The sequence below is a fragment of the Tubulanus polymorphus genome, chromosome 5, assembly GCF_964204645.1.
Source record: "Tubulanus polymorphus chromosome 5, tnTubPoly1.2, whole genome shotgun sequence".
In the NCBI taxonomy this organism is placed as follows: Eukaryota; Metazoa; Nemertea; class Palaeonemertea; order Tubulaniformes; family Tubulanidae; genus Tubulanus; species Tubulanus polymorphus.
In genome coordinates this window covers 11,241,001-11,259,817 of record NC_134029.1, presented here as the reverse complement: position 1 = coordinate 11,259,817, position 18,817 = coordinate 11,241,001, and the positions used below count along the sequence as shown (strand labels likewise).

The window sequence follows — 18,817 nt, the reverse complement described above, 5'->3', positions numbered from 1 at the left end:
GTCAATCCGGACATATCACTACGCGATTGCTTGACCCCCTCTCATCTACCACATAACTAACAAGAAAAATGTGATTATAATTTCTTGGGCCAATTAATCACTTGGCACATTAGGATGTCTAAACCCACCGCACGCTATCATCAAAGCCGCCGCAACAGAGCCGCCGGCATCAAAAAGGCCTAGTGTGCAGGTGATATTTTCAGGCGTCGGCTTTGACGCCGACATCAAACTTGTTTGATATTTTTGACACCGCGTGGCAAGTTCGCCTGAGTGTGCGCCTAATCCTGTGGCAATGCTGCCGGTTTCAGAATCAGTCCGCATGCGTCGAGTATAAACAATACTAATTTAATTTATATATTCGAAATGGCTGCGCCCACGGCTGCGCCCAGCGAAAAGGTATCAGACGCAATATTGGACAATAAAATTGTTGTGGCAGGAGTATCTCTGTCTGCTTGATCCATCACCTGCCCGCTTACATCATTGGGTCCTGCATGTTGTTCCAAAATGTTCATATTTCATTATTTTTCATATTTATGTTCTAATTTGCAGCCTTGTGTAGTGAACGTTCGCTTCACTTCAATCTCAATCAACACAATCACCGGGTATTAAAATGAAACAATACCTATGGCGATATGTGAAATAATTATATTCCCACCAGCAATGAGCATTTAAAATTCGCACCTAGTCCAATGAAACGTTCGCCATAAATGGCTTCCCCATAATTATTTTAGTAGCGCCGGAATTCCCCGTATAACCCAAAAACAGCCAATCACATTCGCTCGTAGAGACGACGCCCCCCAATCGAGGTCATTGCAATTATATACGCAAGAGCTAAGAATTTTCCCGCCAAAAACAGTTTTTCGTCGAATTTAAACAGAAATGACCATGTCATCGACGGAGGTTCGTCATGTCTTCAATCGCATCAAGTATACGTCGTTTAACCCGAGAACCAATGAAATAAATGCTCACATAAAAAAAACGTACCGCGATTTTACATGAATTGGCTCAATGCCAACCTCATACTGCTGACAAAGGTAAACCAAAAATCAACTGAATATTTCACAGAAATCGATCTTGAAATACAACTTTAAATCTTAAAATAAAACCCGGAAGTAAAACAGTAGACGATACCGCAGGTTCATGTGAACACCTGCTGATTTCTGCGGTAAAGCCCATCATAGAGCAGACTTTCTGATTGGCTTTTTAAAACTGATATTTTTGCATTCAGATTTCGCGAATAACTAGGAATTGGAGAATGGATAACGCTTGAATGGATGACTTGTATGAATATATGCTCAGTTGCACAGTGTAAAAGCCTTTCATCTGGAAACCATGTCATTTTAATTCGCTCCATATGTAATACATGACAACAAGGAAAAGACAGGACCGTTGGGAGCTCGGTGGCACATGACACAGATAAACATCGGTCAGATGACTGAATTACCAATGGATCACAAGGGTAGGCTGTTTAAAAGCCAACTTGAATCAAGTGTTGTGATCCAGAAGGCATTGCAATCTCAGTCTCTCTGAAGGGTCATCCTTTCAGATCAAATATATTGCATCAGTAACGGAAGGCCAAAAATGAAATGATGCTTATAGCCAAAAGGCTGTGCTTAAAAATGCAGGCTGTATCATGCTAACTAGAAATTGAAGAAGAAAAAGAAGATGCTAATGACCAATGACATCCATTTTCAATCGGAGTGAATATTTCACCTGCTCAAATAAAACCCAGTTTAATGGAAAGCCATGTAATGTGCTTGCTTACAAGGTGTTAGTGATTGCAGTACAGGCGCCGATCCGACATAATACATTCAACAAAATACATTTGCGGCATGTGGCACATACTAGAGGGGCCTAGCCACCGTGCATTGAATTTTCAATATATCAGGTATGTACGTATGCAGTTTACCGTCTTTTGGAGTGGAGGGTTATTAGGCATAAAATAAAAAAGTCTTTGTTTCCGGTCCCTCGGCCAGGTTATCATAATACTGACATCATAGAATCTACAACTAGTTGACGCGCTAAAGCATTTTGTTTACACAAGACTGCTGGCATGAGCTGACATACACGTGGCTTCCCACAAGCATGCACACGATACAGAGATCAGCCGGCCATCACCGGGGCAACCTATACATTGAGCGAGAGCATTACTGTACAGCAGCGCAGTGCGCACTGCTGTGAAAATATTGCAACTTTTGCAATAACCCTACGTAAGATGATCTGTGTTATAATATATCAATTCATGACTCTGCTTTATCTATTTTGGTCGAAATAAAAAACAAATTGAAATACATAGTAAGTATTAATTTGTAAACACAATCTCCCTGTTTTGCCGCCAAACAGTCACATTGGTTCTCTGCAGTAATTGGTGTGACTGATACAATGGCAGCTGCCGACGTTTGCGATGATGGATTTAGAGGATATTTTAAGCATGAAGAACCTACTAATGATGAACTGGTAACAAAACGAAAGAGGCATCAGACTTGTTTGCTAATAAAATGAATTGCAAATAAAGATTTCACAATAGAGTTCGCAGTTTGGTAGAGAATTTTATATCTGGACGTATCATTTTGATGTGTTGAACACCAAAAAAATTTTAAAAAAATTCCCCACCTACCTACCCATAAAAATCATAATAGTGTGACCGGAAAAAAAGACTTTTTTATTTTATGGCTTGGTGCGTGCCAAATTAGCGCGAGCCTATTAGAGCATCCGAGGCACTGAAATAGCCAACAATTACACTTCATTTTACACTAAAATTCATGAAAAGGACACCGTGCTTTTTATGTTGGCCGCTAAATTTCAAAATAAAACGGTTGACATGTAAAGTAAATTAACTACAATGTATGTAACATACATGTACTATCTTAGCGGTATAAGGAAAACTGGGTCAGCGACTCAGAAACTACGAAAAAACTCATATAGATTTTAACAAGGCCCTCTTTCAAAATTCAGCTTCATAGAGTTTTAAGAATGGATAATGCTTTAATGAAGGATTTGTATGAATATATGCTCAGTTGCACAGTCGAAGATCCTTTACTCTGGAAACCATGTCATTTAAATTCGCTCCATTTGTATAGTAATAGGCTCAGCATACAGCTGGTCGCATAAAATGAGATATTTTTTTTGTTCATTCCATGCTGAATATTTCAAAATAACATTATATGCAAATTATACAGGAAATAACATTTCACAAAGATTACAAAATAACATTATATGCAAATTACACAGGAAATAACATTTCACAAAGACTCCAACCACATAACATTTTGCCAAATCTTTCTATGCAATTCAAATGATACAATTCAAACGAACACCAGATATGATAATTAGTCATTTCCAGCTTAGAATTGGTCCAGTCAGTTTTCAGTCAATAAACTCCACAATTCTGCATTAAGATCTACTGGCAAATGATTAAAAATACACTCACCCTGACTTTTAAGTGAACTACAGGAAACTACTCATTCTATATGAGGAGACTCAATGTCAAAAAGAATGAGCAAGTATTTCAAGTATATTTATAAAGAATGGCCACAAATACCTAGCATAGTTTCATAGTTTTCTAATGCTAAAAACACCAGCATTATGAACCAACTTAATAAGTTACCTGGAGGAGGAGGATGAACGCCTGTAGGTGGAGGCTGATTGAAATTCGGCACTGCAACCCCGGATGGTTCAACACCTGGCGGCAGTGGTGCATTTTCACTGAAAAAGATATACCAATTTTGACAATTTTCACTCTTCCCCCATATGTATACATTAGTAAAGATGCTTCGAAGAAAGTGTATTCACTCCTCACGTGGCAGGGGCATACTTTAGTCATCCTCCCTCGGCAGGGATTCAAACCCGATGGCATCACTACTCTCAGCTACGGCACGAACCCCTGCCACAGTCATCAATCAGATTGCTCGTTGTTTAATCGCTGAGGCAAATTTCACTGAAAAACTATAAATGGGAAAACCCGGGCTAAAACAAAATATATATAACATCCCTTTCCAAAGAATATCCATTACAAATTGCAATGAGAAATGGCAAACCAGTAGGAAGCTACAGGACCCAGAATTCTGGCCAAAATTGACATTTTTGGGTACTAAAAAGGTCATAGGACGACTATCTTGAGTCTGATCTACCCAATTTTTCTTATGCTGATGGGCCCTTGGGAGATTCAAATATATACAAAAGATCAAGGTAATTAATCAAAGCGTCTTCGAAATTTCCCTCAAAAACTTCAAAATGTGTAAAAAGTGCTGATTTTGGCGAACAACAATGCTGCCAGTCGGCCATCTTGATTCTGACAGGGCCAGTTTTTGGGCTGAAGATGTGTCTAGGGTAGATACATGTGTAACCCAAATATCAAGACATTACATTGAAGCGTCTTCAAAACTTCCCAAAATAACTGGATTCCGTCTAAGGACGGACGACGGACGAAAAGTGAACGCAATAGCCCGCTGGGACTAAAGTCCCAAGTGGGCTAAAAAGGGCTTTCATATCATAACAGTTTAACCAGTCGTCCTCAACTTTCGTCATTTCAGTTTTGCACCATTAAGTTTATTTGTAAAGCACGCTACACTAGGGGCTGAATTATCAGTGGTTTGCATATTTATCAATCAGATCAAGTAACACAACATCAGATGACTCTACGAGATCAGTAACAGATTAGTGTAGATGGGACAGACGATGAAATGACTGAATGCAGACAATGAAGTCATCAATGTTCTTACCATGATAACATCTAAACAACACAGTTTTCTGCCCAAAAGGAGGACAACTATTAGATAAATTAGTTTCACAGACGGATCATCCAGATAATAGATGACAAATATTCAACTCACTACTTCTAGTGTTACATAGGGCTATTCAGAAACAGACCAGAAATTAAACAATGATTTGACTGTATCCCAGATACTTACTAATTACTACCTGTCACTGGAATATTAACAGGATTAAAATCTTCTATATTAGGTCGCCGTGAGTTTGATGATGATCCTCCAATGACGCTGATAGTACCACCGGATGAAATATGTGGTCGGAACTTTCTGGGTCCTTGGAAGAAAAAATATTCACACATGAAATATCAAAATATGGCCGAGTGAAATAAATGTATTCCACCTCCCTACTTCAAGAAAGCACTGATTTTAGTTATAATCCATCATCATCACTACAATTCAACAAAAGCTTCAATTGAGAAAAGTTTCGATTTGAAAGTTTTCTAGTGAATGGAACGATTTGTACATACCTGGTACAAATACACTGACCAAATTCGGATTTGATGGGTTAACAATAGTTTTTGCAGCAAAATCCTGAAATTGACAACCGAATATGTTCAATATCTGTTGATGCATGTATAGCTGGTGGTTAATTTCAATATGAAATGATATTCATTTCCATTTTTTTTGCAATGATAGTACACACCGTTGATTTTGTTCCAATTGGAGCATGGTTCTCAGCTCGTAGTTTAGTTTGTTTTTCGCAATAAGCTGACCAAGTGGCCTCATTGAATCCATAGTTAAAATAATCAGTTATATCTGCACCTGAAAATTTAATAATTCCATAAACGTCATTTTATGAGAACTATATTTCTTAACAAGGGGCTTGTTGACAGAATAGTACATGCTCACCTGTGTGGCGAGATTTCAATACAAGCCTACTGAATTTTTAGCACATTAATGAACTAAGAAATATCCCTGACGAATGAGGGCATCTATGTTTGGTCAAAATAATACAAGTGGACATTGGACCTTGAGACTTCGGCAAAAAAATTGGAAGTTCCAAACAGTGGGAAGAAATTCCAAGACATGTTTCGTAAGGTAAAAATATTATAGGATAATTATGTTTCTTATACAAGAGGACTTCAAAGTCCTGAGGTTCGAAGAAGCAGTCTGATGTATAAATCAAAAATTAGATAAAAGAAAGGCAAATTATGAAAATAAATTAATATTCTGTAAGAGAAGTTTGTTTAAGAAAAATTCAATTTGTTTTCCATTAGCATTGCGCATGTGGAAATGTTATTGTTTACATCTGACGTCATTGATAAAATGAGACGCGCAGCTAAGCCTGCCTGTCAATCAACATAATTGGCTTACACTAAAAATGCGCTTACTCGAAAACTATGTAGTGTATCAATCTGGAGAATTCGGTACAACATCCGATGCTAAATACCTTATTTTAAAGGTTTATTTGGTGTAAATCGGATCACAAATATTTCTAATATTTTGTTTTAATAACTTTTGAAGTGGAGGCCGCTGTTGGCATCAATGTGTGTATGGGTGTACATACGGGAACTGGCGCTTACGACAGGCGCAGCATTGATGGTGTGCTTGTGCACGAGTAGATGTAATGATTTGTTTTAACCACTAAATCGCATTCATTACGCACTAGTGGAAACCACGGGTAATTCATTAAACACAGAACTTCCGACTTATTGAGTAGGAGTATTTTAAAGCGGCCTATTATGTGGTATGATCGCCTGTGCCCGTTGAGACCATATGGGATCTTGGGACAGACTTGACCTGTGCCCGAGGATACTCGGTCCCTTAATCACTGTCTAGGAACCCATGGAGGCCCGTAACAGCACTATAGATGGCAAAAAATATGTAAAGTACCGATATGATCAGCTGTGGGTGCAGCAGGTAACAGGTAAAAACGAAAATGCTGATTTTAGTAAGTATGGAAACCACGGGTGATTTTTAAACGTAGAACTTACAACCTTTTTTGTGAATAGATTGGGAGTATTTTGTGATCACCCATGCCCGTTGAGACCATATGGGATCTCGCGACCGACTTGACCTGTGGCCTAGGACACTCGGTCCCTTAATCACATACTGAAAATTTCTTCCCATGGAGGCCCATTACAGAACTATAGATAGCAAAGAAATATGTAAAGTACTGATATGATCATTTCATAATGCATGAATTATATGCGGTACTGAAGATCTGAACCCGTGGGTGCAGCAGGTAACAGATAAACAAAAATGTTCAGTCACACACGCTAATGCCTCAGCCCAATACAATCACTCTATTGACTTCAGTGAGTTTATTGCTTTGAACCGGCAGCAGTGCCTCGTAGGTTACACTAAGTGGGTTAATTTCTTTTTTATTTACTATCATCTGTTACATTTGAAAAACTGTTTTGTGACCTGGCAGCCAGGTCACAAAGGCAGCTGTAACTCGTTCTGTATCAACAGACAACTCAAGTCAGTGGCTATGCCAGTAGACCCCTACGCCCTCTGTGAACAGTAGGAGAGGCTACTAAAAATTTGGTAAATGGCGCACCACATAAATTCCAGAATACATTTTCATTGGAAACCATGCCCAAGCGATAAAAAACGTCGAGATCTACCACCTGGCAAATTTTTAGGGCGATACATCCAGTAACGGCAGAGCAGTCGGTACGTTCATTCTTCGAACCAAAAACTGACTGTTGTCAGGAACCATTACTTCACATTTTTCCTTCAATTGCAATCATTTGCATGATTTTTGAATGAAATTCAATGGAACTCTTTCATTTATGACTGCATAGAATTGAATTGAATTGGAGTGAAAAGCGCCAATAGATTTGATCAATTATAGATAATTCTGAGATGCTGTGACAACTTGTGTGGCAACAACAGGTACAAAAGATTATGATAAATCCAATCATTATAATTCATGTATGTGTAACATCAGTGTCCAGATAGAGAGAGAATGATGGTGTTATTGCAATAATCCAAATGCATGCTTGTACGTGGGCTTATTTATATGCCCTTCTGTACAAAGTTTATTTCATATCTATTATCATACCTGTCGAGACTGAAGTGGATTGTGTTGGATTATATTCTTTTTCAAAATGAATTTTGATACTGTTGTGATTTTGTTGGGGTTTTATTGTTTATTCGACCTCTCTACCTTAAGGATTTATTGAATGCTTACCTGGTTTATTCCACGCTTTATCCTCTATACTACTGAGATCATATTCATAAATCGGTACACTGTTAATTGTTCCTACAGCGTCTAGATCTGCACCACTTTTTGAGGATTCTTGTGGCTTCTTCTGAACTGAAAATGTTTTGGAAGCAACATTTTAAATCATTTTTCAAAAGAGCTAGGGGTTCAGGGACACCATGCCAATTTGGTGATATGATTGGCAATCTGAGAATTTCAATATTCAATGCCCCTGGTGAACATATACAAACCAATGACCTCAATGATACTCAATGCAATCAAAGAGCATGTCGTGACCTATGAATCTGCTAATAAATGATTGTTAAAAGGAAATATACTGCGACAGGTGGTTTTGCATTAAAGTCATTAAAAATCAAGATCAAAAAAGCCCTTAAGGATAAAATTCTTCCGATTTTGGAGGGAGTAGTCATAAAGAATGAATAAATTAATGAAGATTAAAAAATCGGAAGTAATAAACGAACAGTTTAAAAGCGGAAGCACCCGTCGTGATAAAATGAAGATTTAAATATTACAAAATCATTATGAAAAACGGAATGAAAAGAAAACGAATGCTACCGTTGATAGTATTCACGTACAAATTGTAGAATGAGAATAGAAAATTTAATTGAATACAAGTCACGAGAAGAGCAAAGAGATTTAGACAATCAACCCGGCGGCTTGAAATAAAGAAACTCCTTAAAATGAATAAACTCGAATGCAAGATCTTTGTTTAATTACAAGGGTAGACCTAAGGTTCATATAAATCTATATTTTTGAATTCAGAAATCAGGGGATCTAAAAATAATATTCATCATTAGCGGGACGTCGATTCAGCAATTAATTTTTCAGGGAAGAGCCGATCAGCCGTTCCCGAAAGGGAATTGCGCATCATCCGTGAGTGTCGCAAAAAATTATCTCAATGCTAATTAAAGTTGAAAAATAAGATGCATGTACGTTGTTTTCTGAATACTAAAAGATTCTTAATTTTATGTGTTCTGTCTACTTAATTGCGGAAATCCGATGTATTTGCAGTACTGGGAACAATAAAGTATTGAATAAAGTATTAATTAAGTATATTTGAATAAGTATTAATAAAGTATATTTGAACTTGAATTGAGCCCACTAGGTGGTGGTATTGGAAGACACCAGGTGGTTTGATCATCTTAATATGCTCCAGCGCCGTGGCGCTGTCGCAAAAAAATATCCTATGGAGAAACGGAGCATGACTACACTACACTCACTCAAATTTGTACTAGGCAGATATTTGGTAGTGTTCAGTCACGCTCTGTTTCTCTCTAGTGGTCTGTCACACATCATTTATTTTCTATAGGTAGCTACCCAACACCCCATCTGAAATCTCCTAGAAAATTAGCTTCGACCGGTGTTATGGAACATTCTCTGAGGCTTTGGTTTTTTAAGAAACATGCAAAAAAATTTATATTTCTAGGTGCTCAGATGCGGTTGCCCAGCATTTGGGGACCATAATAAACTAGTTCAAATTTGTTCGAATAGTTCGGTAGTTTGTTAGAGGCACTTTTCTGCCACATATTGGTAGGCTTACGTGCATTAAATAGTTCCGATGTTCTCATATCTGTTAATATAATTTGATTTTATCATCAACAGCTTAGAGGAAGCATTTAATAATTTCGATTTGCAAAATATTTTGGTGACTTTGATAAGTTGTGATGATTGAATTTTTGTGTCGATAGGAGACTAACTGTAAGTTAAGAAATATTGACATACAGATTTCAGAATTCAAGCCAAAAATTACCCTTTCAGACTCAAAAAAAGTTACAGGACAGCTATCTTGTGTGTGATTGACCCAATTTTTGCGATGATTGGCTAGGGGATACATATATGCATAGATATATTAAGAAAATTGACCAAAGAGTCTTCAAAACTGCCCTGAAAAATGAGTATGCGCCCCGTCTTGGTGAACGACAATGGCTGCCAATCATCATAATGAATCGGATTGGGCCAGTTTTGGCTGTAGATTATGTGATGGGTAGATATAACCCAAATATCAAGACAATCCATTGTAACGTACTCAACATTTCACAAAACAACTGGATTCTGTCTACAGACCTAGAGATGAACAGATGCACAACAGATGAAAGGTGAATGCAAAAGCCCATTGGGACTTAAGTCTGAAGTGGGTTAAAAAATATCAGGACCATGTCTATCCAAGCTCTGAGTTAATTATGACAATTGAGCAACAAGAGTCCCAAGGGGCACTACCGCTTTTCATAAATGGCAAATGATGCAATCTGTGGGGTTGTCAAATGCACTCCCCACTCAATATATTTTACACAATACAATTGTGTTTAAATAAGTAGCTCAGATGGGGAGATGGCAGGAACGAATACCTCAGATCAATCATTTCCCTTGATCTTATTGATTTGAATGCAGAATAGAATTGAATTGGATTTTATGTAAAATTGTTATAAAAATTGAATTGGATTTGATGGTTCATTTATTCAATAAAGTAAAACTGAATTGGACGATGATGATTTTTGCTGAATAAAATTTGATTGAATTTGCTATGCGAGCACATGCGAAATTAGCATATCAAGGTCTTCTACTGATTGGAGAAATGGCTATTTTTCCCGAACCTTGCATAGTCAATGACATTTTCTGTAGCACAAATAGAAATATTCTTCCCAAAAATCGAATCAGCCTTCACAGAAATCGATCTTGAAATACAATTTTAAATTTTAAAATAAAACCTGGAAGTAAAACTGTACACAATACCACGGGGTCGAACACCTGCTGATTTCTGTGGCTAGGCCAATCATAGAGGAGACTTTGCTTTCAGCTTGGCTTTTTAAAACTGATATTTTTGCGTTCAGTTTTCGTGAAAAGCCTCATGTGAATTTCAGAGACTCTTTTTCAAAATTCAGCACTCTTAAGAATTGGAGAATGGTTAATGCTTTAATGAATGATTTGTATGAATATATGCCCTGTTGCACAGTCAAAAGGCCTTTCCTCTGGAAACAATGTCATTTAAATAATAGGCTCAGCCTATGGCTGACCTCAAAATGAATATGAAGTTCATTTTCAAATAAATAACCCTAGAAGCAAATTTTCTAGTAATTTATATTATCCCTTAAGTTAAGACAATCTACAGTTAATTCTCATGTAATAATCAAAGCAATTCTAGCTACAAGCCTGTCAGATACCTTCAATTTTTCAAGAATTTTAATGAATATATAAACTATCAAATACCTGCAACCGTTGCAGCTTGATATCTTGTTCCTCCTTTGAATAAATTTCGTTGTCTGCAAAAAATAAAAGTTAAAAATTCAGGTCCCTGTTCCAGAGTTTTCGAGTATAAATTTTAGTTTCCCATTTCAAAATTGTGGTTCATTTGACAAATCAAAAGAAAATCAAGAATTAACGAATAAGATGCATTTTTTCATAAAAAGTAACCTCAAAAATGGATTTGTGTCTTATAGGTACATGGATACATAGTTTCTCAGTTTTTTCGGGATGTGAACTGGGGAAAATCATGGTAAACTTGATCATTGACAATGAAAGAAAATACTATAATTGTTATTTTCAAGATACTTATCTGTAAAAACATACATAGCCATGGCTTACCAGAACCAAATAACTTTTGAGTAATTGACCAGTGGTGCCTGTACCCAAAGGTGACTACATCTTAAAATCAGAGATGAGAACGCCGCCCTATAAAATCCGCATTTTTTTCTTTATTTACACACGCCAACCAGCTGACGGTGAAGAAAATTTTAGAAATCAAAAGCGTTTGTACGGATATCAATTTAACTAGGTAATATTTCATTTTGATAACGTAACGTTTTTGACTGCGCTGATCTACTGACCTTCGACAACCAATTAGAATTTGGGCTTTCCACAAAATAACAAATTTTCCCTCCATTCATCAAAGATACATTTCTTTTCTAAACATCCTAATCTCACAAATCAATGCATTAAATGGAGTATATAATCACTTTAATCTGAAATAAACAAAGGTTAACAAGCAATATTCGAACATACCGCACCGCCGTCAAATATCTGTATGTTGAATGATTGCGTACTACAGCGCGCATGTATCGGCCAGCTATAATGCTAATACACTAGATTGATAAACAGTCCGAATTGCTTGCTAGTGGTGAACTGTGAGGCTTCCCTAGAACACTGTCCAGAATAAACGCGCGTAAACTTTTGCGAGCGTAACAATTTTTTGTGAAGTGAAACAAATGTAACGTTCGACTACATCAATTTGCCGATAAGGCATATATTTTTGCGCAACATCATTTGCCCTTTTGATTGTCCCTCCAGGAATATAATGGCACGGGCAACACTTAAACGACAGTTACATATACGTTGCCATGAAATTTGATTTTTATGACCAAAGTCAAATAAGAGTTACGCTCGATCGGCTTTACATACACTGGATCTATCTTGCGATATTTTAGAATTATGCAGGTTTTGATTGATTTTTATGGTCAATTGATAAATAATGATATCTTTCCTTCCATCATTCGTGTTTCAAGTGATAATCAGGTAAGGGGAACTAAATTACATGCTGAGTACCTGATCAGGAGGAAATTGCCAGTGTAGCGAACGTAACAGCGTAACCCTTCAGAGGATTTTCAAAATGGCCGAACGAAGTGGTCACCTGTAATTTGTGCTCCTCAAACTTTGGTGTAATTTGGACAACTTAAGCGACTGGGCGTTTCCTGGATGTGGCTGTCTGCTGGATTGAAGCTCTCTCAATGGATTTACCTAACATTTTTAGTTGTGCATAATTCAGAAAATGTTGAAAAGATGGTTTTTTTTCAAAATTCCTCAACTTTAACTATAACAGATCTCCAGTGATTACAGTTCAGGAGTACATGTCAGCTCGATAATTCTATAAGACTTTGTGAACTGAGTTTGTGGTCTGACACATTAATTACCTGCTACTCATGCTAGTACCTCCATGAACTTTCAGCTATAGTTGTAGTGGATATTGATAAATAGATTCGTTTTATAGCGCGCAAAATTCGCCATGGCTACCCAAACTACTATGTTGTCATTTGTTACGCAAGAAGCAGATACATGTATTAATAACTCAATTGGACAAACCACAAGTGAAGATTCTGTTGATAATCATGAAAATGATGTTTTCTTCAAAGCTAATGGAAAAACGACCGATCAGACAAAAAAGCCAAAAGAGACAGGCCTTTGTCAATTGATGCTGTAGCCGAGCTTGCGTGTGAAGTCAACAGCCTTGAAAACGCCCTTCAAAAACACACTGATATTATTGAATCTATGATAATGAAGTTTCAAACTGAGAAATAGAAAAATAAAAATTAAAAAATGAGGTGGAAATATTGTCAAAAATGAATGCACAGATGATCTCCACATTGATTTATTACAAAGAAGCATATCTGAATGTAAAACTATGGCTACTGAAAACAACCAGTATTCTAGGAGGAACGCATATCCGGGCTAGCAGAATCAACAAACAAAACTGTAAATTGGTTGTGGCTACTCAGTTATCCTCCAATCTTGGAATCGAAGTTGATGTATCCGACATGGAAGAAGCCCATCGCGTAAGGGCAAAGGAGAAAAGTATAAATAAAAAAACCGGAAAACCAGAAACGAGAGGAGGTCCTTACAAACAGGAGTACACTGAAAGGCAAAGGAATCGTTATACGCGAGGACCTAGCGCCAGAAATAATAAATTAAAGGACCAATAGTCCAGTGGCTCGCCAAACTGGTGTGAAGTAAAAATCTGTCACGTAGGATACCGGTATGCAAAAATCATTTCATTGAAAATCAAACAAGAAAAAAATATATAAAAAAGGACTCAATTTTGATCAGTGTGAACTTTAAATGATGACTGACTTTTAACGAGAATGAAATCTTCGAAAAATTTATTATGGGCCTTTTGTCTGAACAAATGTTCATAATTGTAATACATCCCTTGAATGATGTAAAAACAACTAAAACTATGAGTGACCCGATAAGATACGGTACAAATTTGGTGAGAGCCTGGGTTTCATTGGAGGTTTTATCATACGGACCAAACAGCACAGAAGCTCCCAAGTTCCTCAAATTTGAGGCCAGTCAGTGCTAGTTACTGACGAAACAAAGTTTATCGACTGACATGATTTTTAATAATTTCACGATAGGATTGCTTTAAGTAGCTTACATCTTCACTCAGACAAATCGTTGTTACGCGCGACCTACACCGTGGCGCACGTACTCTATAACTGATACATAAGGCGCGTTCACATGACGAAATTTAGACCGGTCTAAATTTGGTCCGGTCACACGGGCTAAAATACCGTTCCAACATTCTTTCAAACTTTTAAGTAGGTTTAATAATATGGCGAATAATGAGAAAATTAAATTTCTATCTTTAAACTGCAATGGTTTAGTATTTTCTAACTCTAGAACCAATGCACTTTTTGAGAAAATTAAAAACTGCGAAATTTTCCTACTTCAAGAGACTCATATATCTACTGATTTTGAACAGCATAAAATCTTTAAACCTCTTCAGAAATATTTTGAAATCTTTTATAATATTTATGCTAATGAAAGGAAGAATGGAGTGGTCATTGGGATAAAAAGATCTTTAGATTATTCCGTCATTAAAAAGAACAATGACAATATGGTTAATCGCTCTCAAATTAACACTTTTTGGCAAAATTATTAGCTTGGTCAGTATTTATGCTCCAAACAAAGATCGCAACAGAAATACCGTTCCAAATTAGACCGGTCTAGTTTAGACCAGTCTAATTTGGCACGGTCAAAAAGAGCGAACCAGGTCCGGACCAAATTTTGGACCGGTCTAAATATGCGTGTGTGGACAGAAACTGGTACTGGTACCAGGTCCGGTCTAAATCGTTATTCTGAATCTCTGCGGTAGATGTCGCAACCTCTGCGGCAGAGTGTGAGTCCAGTTTAATAAGTTTTAAATGCTTTTATTACCGTTTATGTAATTATTTTTAAGTACTCTTTTTCCTCCCTAATCAATGGAAATGTTTGGAGCGTAATTCGTATTTGTATATCGCGATCATCATCCGTTTTACTGCTGTGCTTTGAACCGTGTTTAAACGACACTTTAGAGTTTCAGCGTGATAGAATAAAATCGAATTCGCAAAAATGTATAAACGTGACATAGGATGGAATTGGTCAAATGAAGAATGTCTTGCTCTACTTGGAATCTGGAAGCAAGACTTCATCCAGGCGCAATTAATTATTTAGCAGATGGCGACATCTTGTGGGCCGATGACAAGCGATTTTATCACCGCGTGTCAAAACGCCGTGTGAACGCTCACCAAAATTTGGTCCGGTCTAAATTTGGACCGGACCAGGTATGAACCCATCTAGACCGGTCTAAGTAGTTGTCGTGTGAATGCGGCTATACACGCAGTGAACACAGGAGTAAAAGGCTATCTTGCTTCGCGACTGTACACGACTGTTTTCAACGCCGACGCTCCACTGTGCCGCAGTTAACAAACTAATACAAATAATCAGGCTCTAAAACGGATCGCTAATGCGAACGTTAATAAAATGACTTCAATTAATGGTGATAAAACAAGTATTCCAGTCGTGTAAATATCAGACTCATCTCTAAAAATTCGATGCCATCAGTGAATCAGCTGTGTGGCGAATACGCAAGTAAATTTCTGCATTTTGAAACCACATTTTCGTCAGATATCTTGATGCAATGTTACCTTATGCACAGGATATCAAAACTAGATGAATCCTTGAACACATCGCACACAATAAATCGTTATATCATGCGCCTTGAATATCAGTATTCGCGCTAGAAATGATGAATATCAACCTATTCAATCGTGCCGCCATTTTGTTTGTGAAATAACGCGCACCAGCTGATCCACCTCGTTCAATGTTACGACGTCATGATGGAAGTAAAAACTGGACGTATCGGCCCCACTCCGCGCGGGATTTACGCAAAGCAGCAGAACACAAACATGGCCACTCTCAATTTTCAATGATAGAAATCGTGTGTGCATTTCAATTATCTCGGCTGTTAGGGTTTTAAGGCACAATATAAGTTGATGATGTGATATGGCGATGTTAATTAATGATAATTCCGCAGTGAAGCTAGTCACGAACGGTGCCGATTGAGTGTACAGCTGCCAAAAACACTGAAATGTGCGTAGTTGCGTAACTATTTGCAGTGAATTGCAGACGAAACATGAAGCCTTAACGGCCGTTAAAAAAAAATTATACCAATCGCAATTGTAAAATAAAAATGAGATAGAACCTAAGTTAAAATTCTGGCCATTTCTAAAATGTTATTACTAATTTTTATTCAGTGCGGAACGTTTAGTTTTCCAACAATAATGAGGGCTGGTAGGTAGTCATGCAATTCAAGTCATCATTTATTACACGTTACTTCCGTGTTGTTGAAAATCTTACGAGTCCTGGTCCAAACCCCAATGAACAATGTGATCTGTGTGCTGGCCACAAATGCACACAGATCACACTACACTACCCATTACACACTCCAGTACCCACAGCTTTCATATATCCATCCAAATATTTAGTGTCTTTCTTCCTGGGTCAACACAAATTTTATAGAACCAAGATTTTGAGGGGTTTCGTCTTTGAAAGCCCATAACAACCAAACCACGCGTCGGATCTTAGTGATATAAAGTGCTTCCGACACAAATAGCATTGAATTTTCACATGTGCTATTTTGGACGGTTAAGATGCTGCATAAAAAAACGTGCTCAAATAAATCAAATTTTAGAACATTTTTGGTAAATTTCTCAGAAAATATGAAACCCACGGCTTTCAACTTAGCGCACCATAAGGTGAAACCAATTACGAAACATATTAACATTGCTTAATCCATTCAATTCGCCCGTTAGTAGTGAAATTACAGGCTAATGAAATTGCGCTTGAGTGTGCTAAAAATAGCTTCGAGCGTAGTGTATTAAGCATACGAATGATTATCGATCGGCTAGACCGTTGACATAGGCTCACTAATGCGAGCCAACTAGTAAACCGAACAAAGAAATCCGGCGATTACCAATCAGTGTGGACCATGAATGGGAAAGTTTCTGCTACAAATATGGGTGACATCAAAAGACGTACAAACTTGAACCAACTTTAATTCAAAGTTCTGAGACTATGTATCGCTATTATTCTTCTATTATATTGTATCTCCCATGTTTCAACATCCCTGTTTTGATTTACTTAGATTACACCAAAGTACTTATAATAATCATAATTACAATTGGCACTGCGCTGAATGCATCTCAACTTATCTTTTTTTTCTTTTGGTAATACTTATAACCTTATTTTTCTAGATTCTTTTTTAACATACAAAGTTATTACTGTCAAGCTTTTGCAGTCTTATCAATGCTAAATGGTACTATTTTCCAACTTCCATCTCCATGTTAGTTTTTCATTCATATACATATTGAGACGGTTTCTTCAAAAAGCAGAAATGCAGATACACAGAAATTGGGGCGCTAATTTTAGGGACAATGTTAAGGTTTCATTAGAGATGCATATGAAGTCGTAACCTGTCTGAGGTTTAATATCACGATCGAATATTTTCACAAACCTCATGTTGGTATAAGCCCATCCCATTATAAAAAGCTTACCACCAAACAATTGGGTAACTAACTAAGTAAGCTGCATGCAAACATATTTTTACTACACAGCTGCATACAAACGAATTTGACCTTCGAACTCACTCACTCTACTTGCTCATTTACGATTTGGTTGCTGAGAAAATAAACATTTTTGTCTCATCAGCGGGCTATTTATTACCATGAGTTTCGTTAATTGTTTATCTGTTAATCTGTAGATGATATTGAGAGAAATCTTTCGACCTTTCAACGAATCTTTTAAACCACAGTAAGTGTTACATCTTCGATTTGATGAGTTCCCTTTTTCATCAGTAATGAATGATTTCCTGAGACGCTGAGCATTACATTTGCGGGTTATGCATAAAACTCTTGGACAAATCTCCAAATCTCATGATATGATTGAATTTTTTTTGTGAGTAAGGTAATATCTACATTTTTTCCATTGTCGGCGCTTATCGTTTTTGTGCTTCAGCATTGGGTTTTGAATGAATTCTTAAGAAGCAGAATCATATATCTCAGTTTTTTTAATTTAATTGTAAATCATTCATCGTGGCTCATAACATTGTGAATTTGGCTATGTCGTCTGGATAATTTCAACAACACAGTATAACGGAAATAATTACTGAAATTGAGCTGGATAAAGTAAAATTCAATATAGCTTGATTGTCCGTAAAATTAACACACCAATTTCTGCATTTCTGTGTTTTGAAGAAACCGACATTGAGAGCACCTGGTTTGTTGATCTGTTATGTTTCAATCTCTGTGGAGAGAACAGGGATTGGCTAGATGCCTGTTAATTATCAACAACATTGGGCATCTGCTGGCTAAAGATATTATTTAATTATCAACCCTTCCAATGTCAAAGACAAACCTAACTTTTACACCAATATCGGTATGAATAGACTAACGGTGCTTCTACTTGTATTTGGGATTTTGTTCCTAGGGTATAAATCATTATGGATGGTTAGAGACCCTCTGCCTCTTTTGTTATCTGTGTGCATTTTTCACATTGTTCCTTTATACAGCTGGATGCATCTCATAATTATAGATAGTAAGCATACATATAATTTTCGAACACTTAGGGCCTAAGCTAATTTTGGTTGGACTTCTGCTTAGATAGGATATGACGAACGGATGGACGACGGACGAAAAGTGAACGCAATAGCCCGCTGGGACTAAAGTCCCAAGTGGGCTAAAAATAGTTGGAATAGTTGACGTGCCCTTGAAAATTTGGAAAACAGGAAGATAGGAATGATCCAACATCTGGCAATCAAACTAAACCTACAGGCCTATTAGAATGGTAATTG

General features: G+C 37.1%; 1 protein-coding gene across 6 annotated transcripts in view; it reads right to left on the bottom strand.

Annotated features, from left to right (window-relative positions):
- LOC141905289 (uncharacterized) overlaps positions 1 to 18,817 on the bottom strand; it is a 50,199-nt gene that overhangs the window by 22,269 nt on the left and 9,113 nt on the right. For all 6 annotated transcript variants that reach the window (XR_012619252.1, XR_012619254.1, XR_012619251.1 and 3 more), the window contains exons 5-10: positions 11,146 to 11,198; positions 7,909 to 8,034; positions 5,413 to 5,531; positions 5,237 to 5,300; positions 4,911 to 5,043; positions 3,608 to 3,705 (exon numbers count right to left, since the gene is read on the bottom strand). Coding sequence is in view for 1 of the 6 variants with exons in the window: in XM_074794121.1 (XP_074650222.1) it covers positions 3,608 to 3,705; positions 4,911 to 5,043; positions 5,237 to 5,300; positions 5,413 to 5,531; positions 7,909 to 8,034; positions 11,146 to 11,198 (593 nt within the window). In the remaining 5 variants the exon portion in view is untranslated. The remainder of the gene's footprint in view (positions 1 to 3,607; positions 3,706 to 4,910; positions 5,044 to 5,236; positions 5,301 to 5,412; positions 5,532 to 7,908; positions 8,035 to 11,145; positions 11,199 to 18,817) is intronic.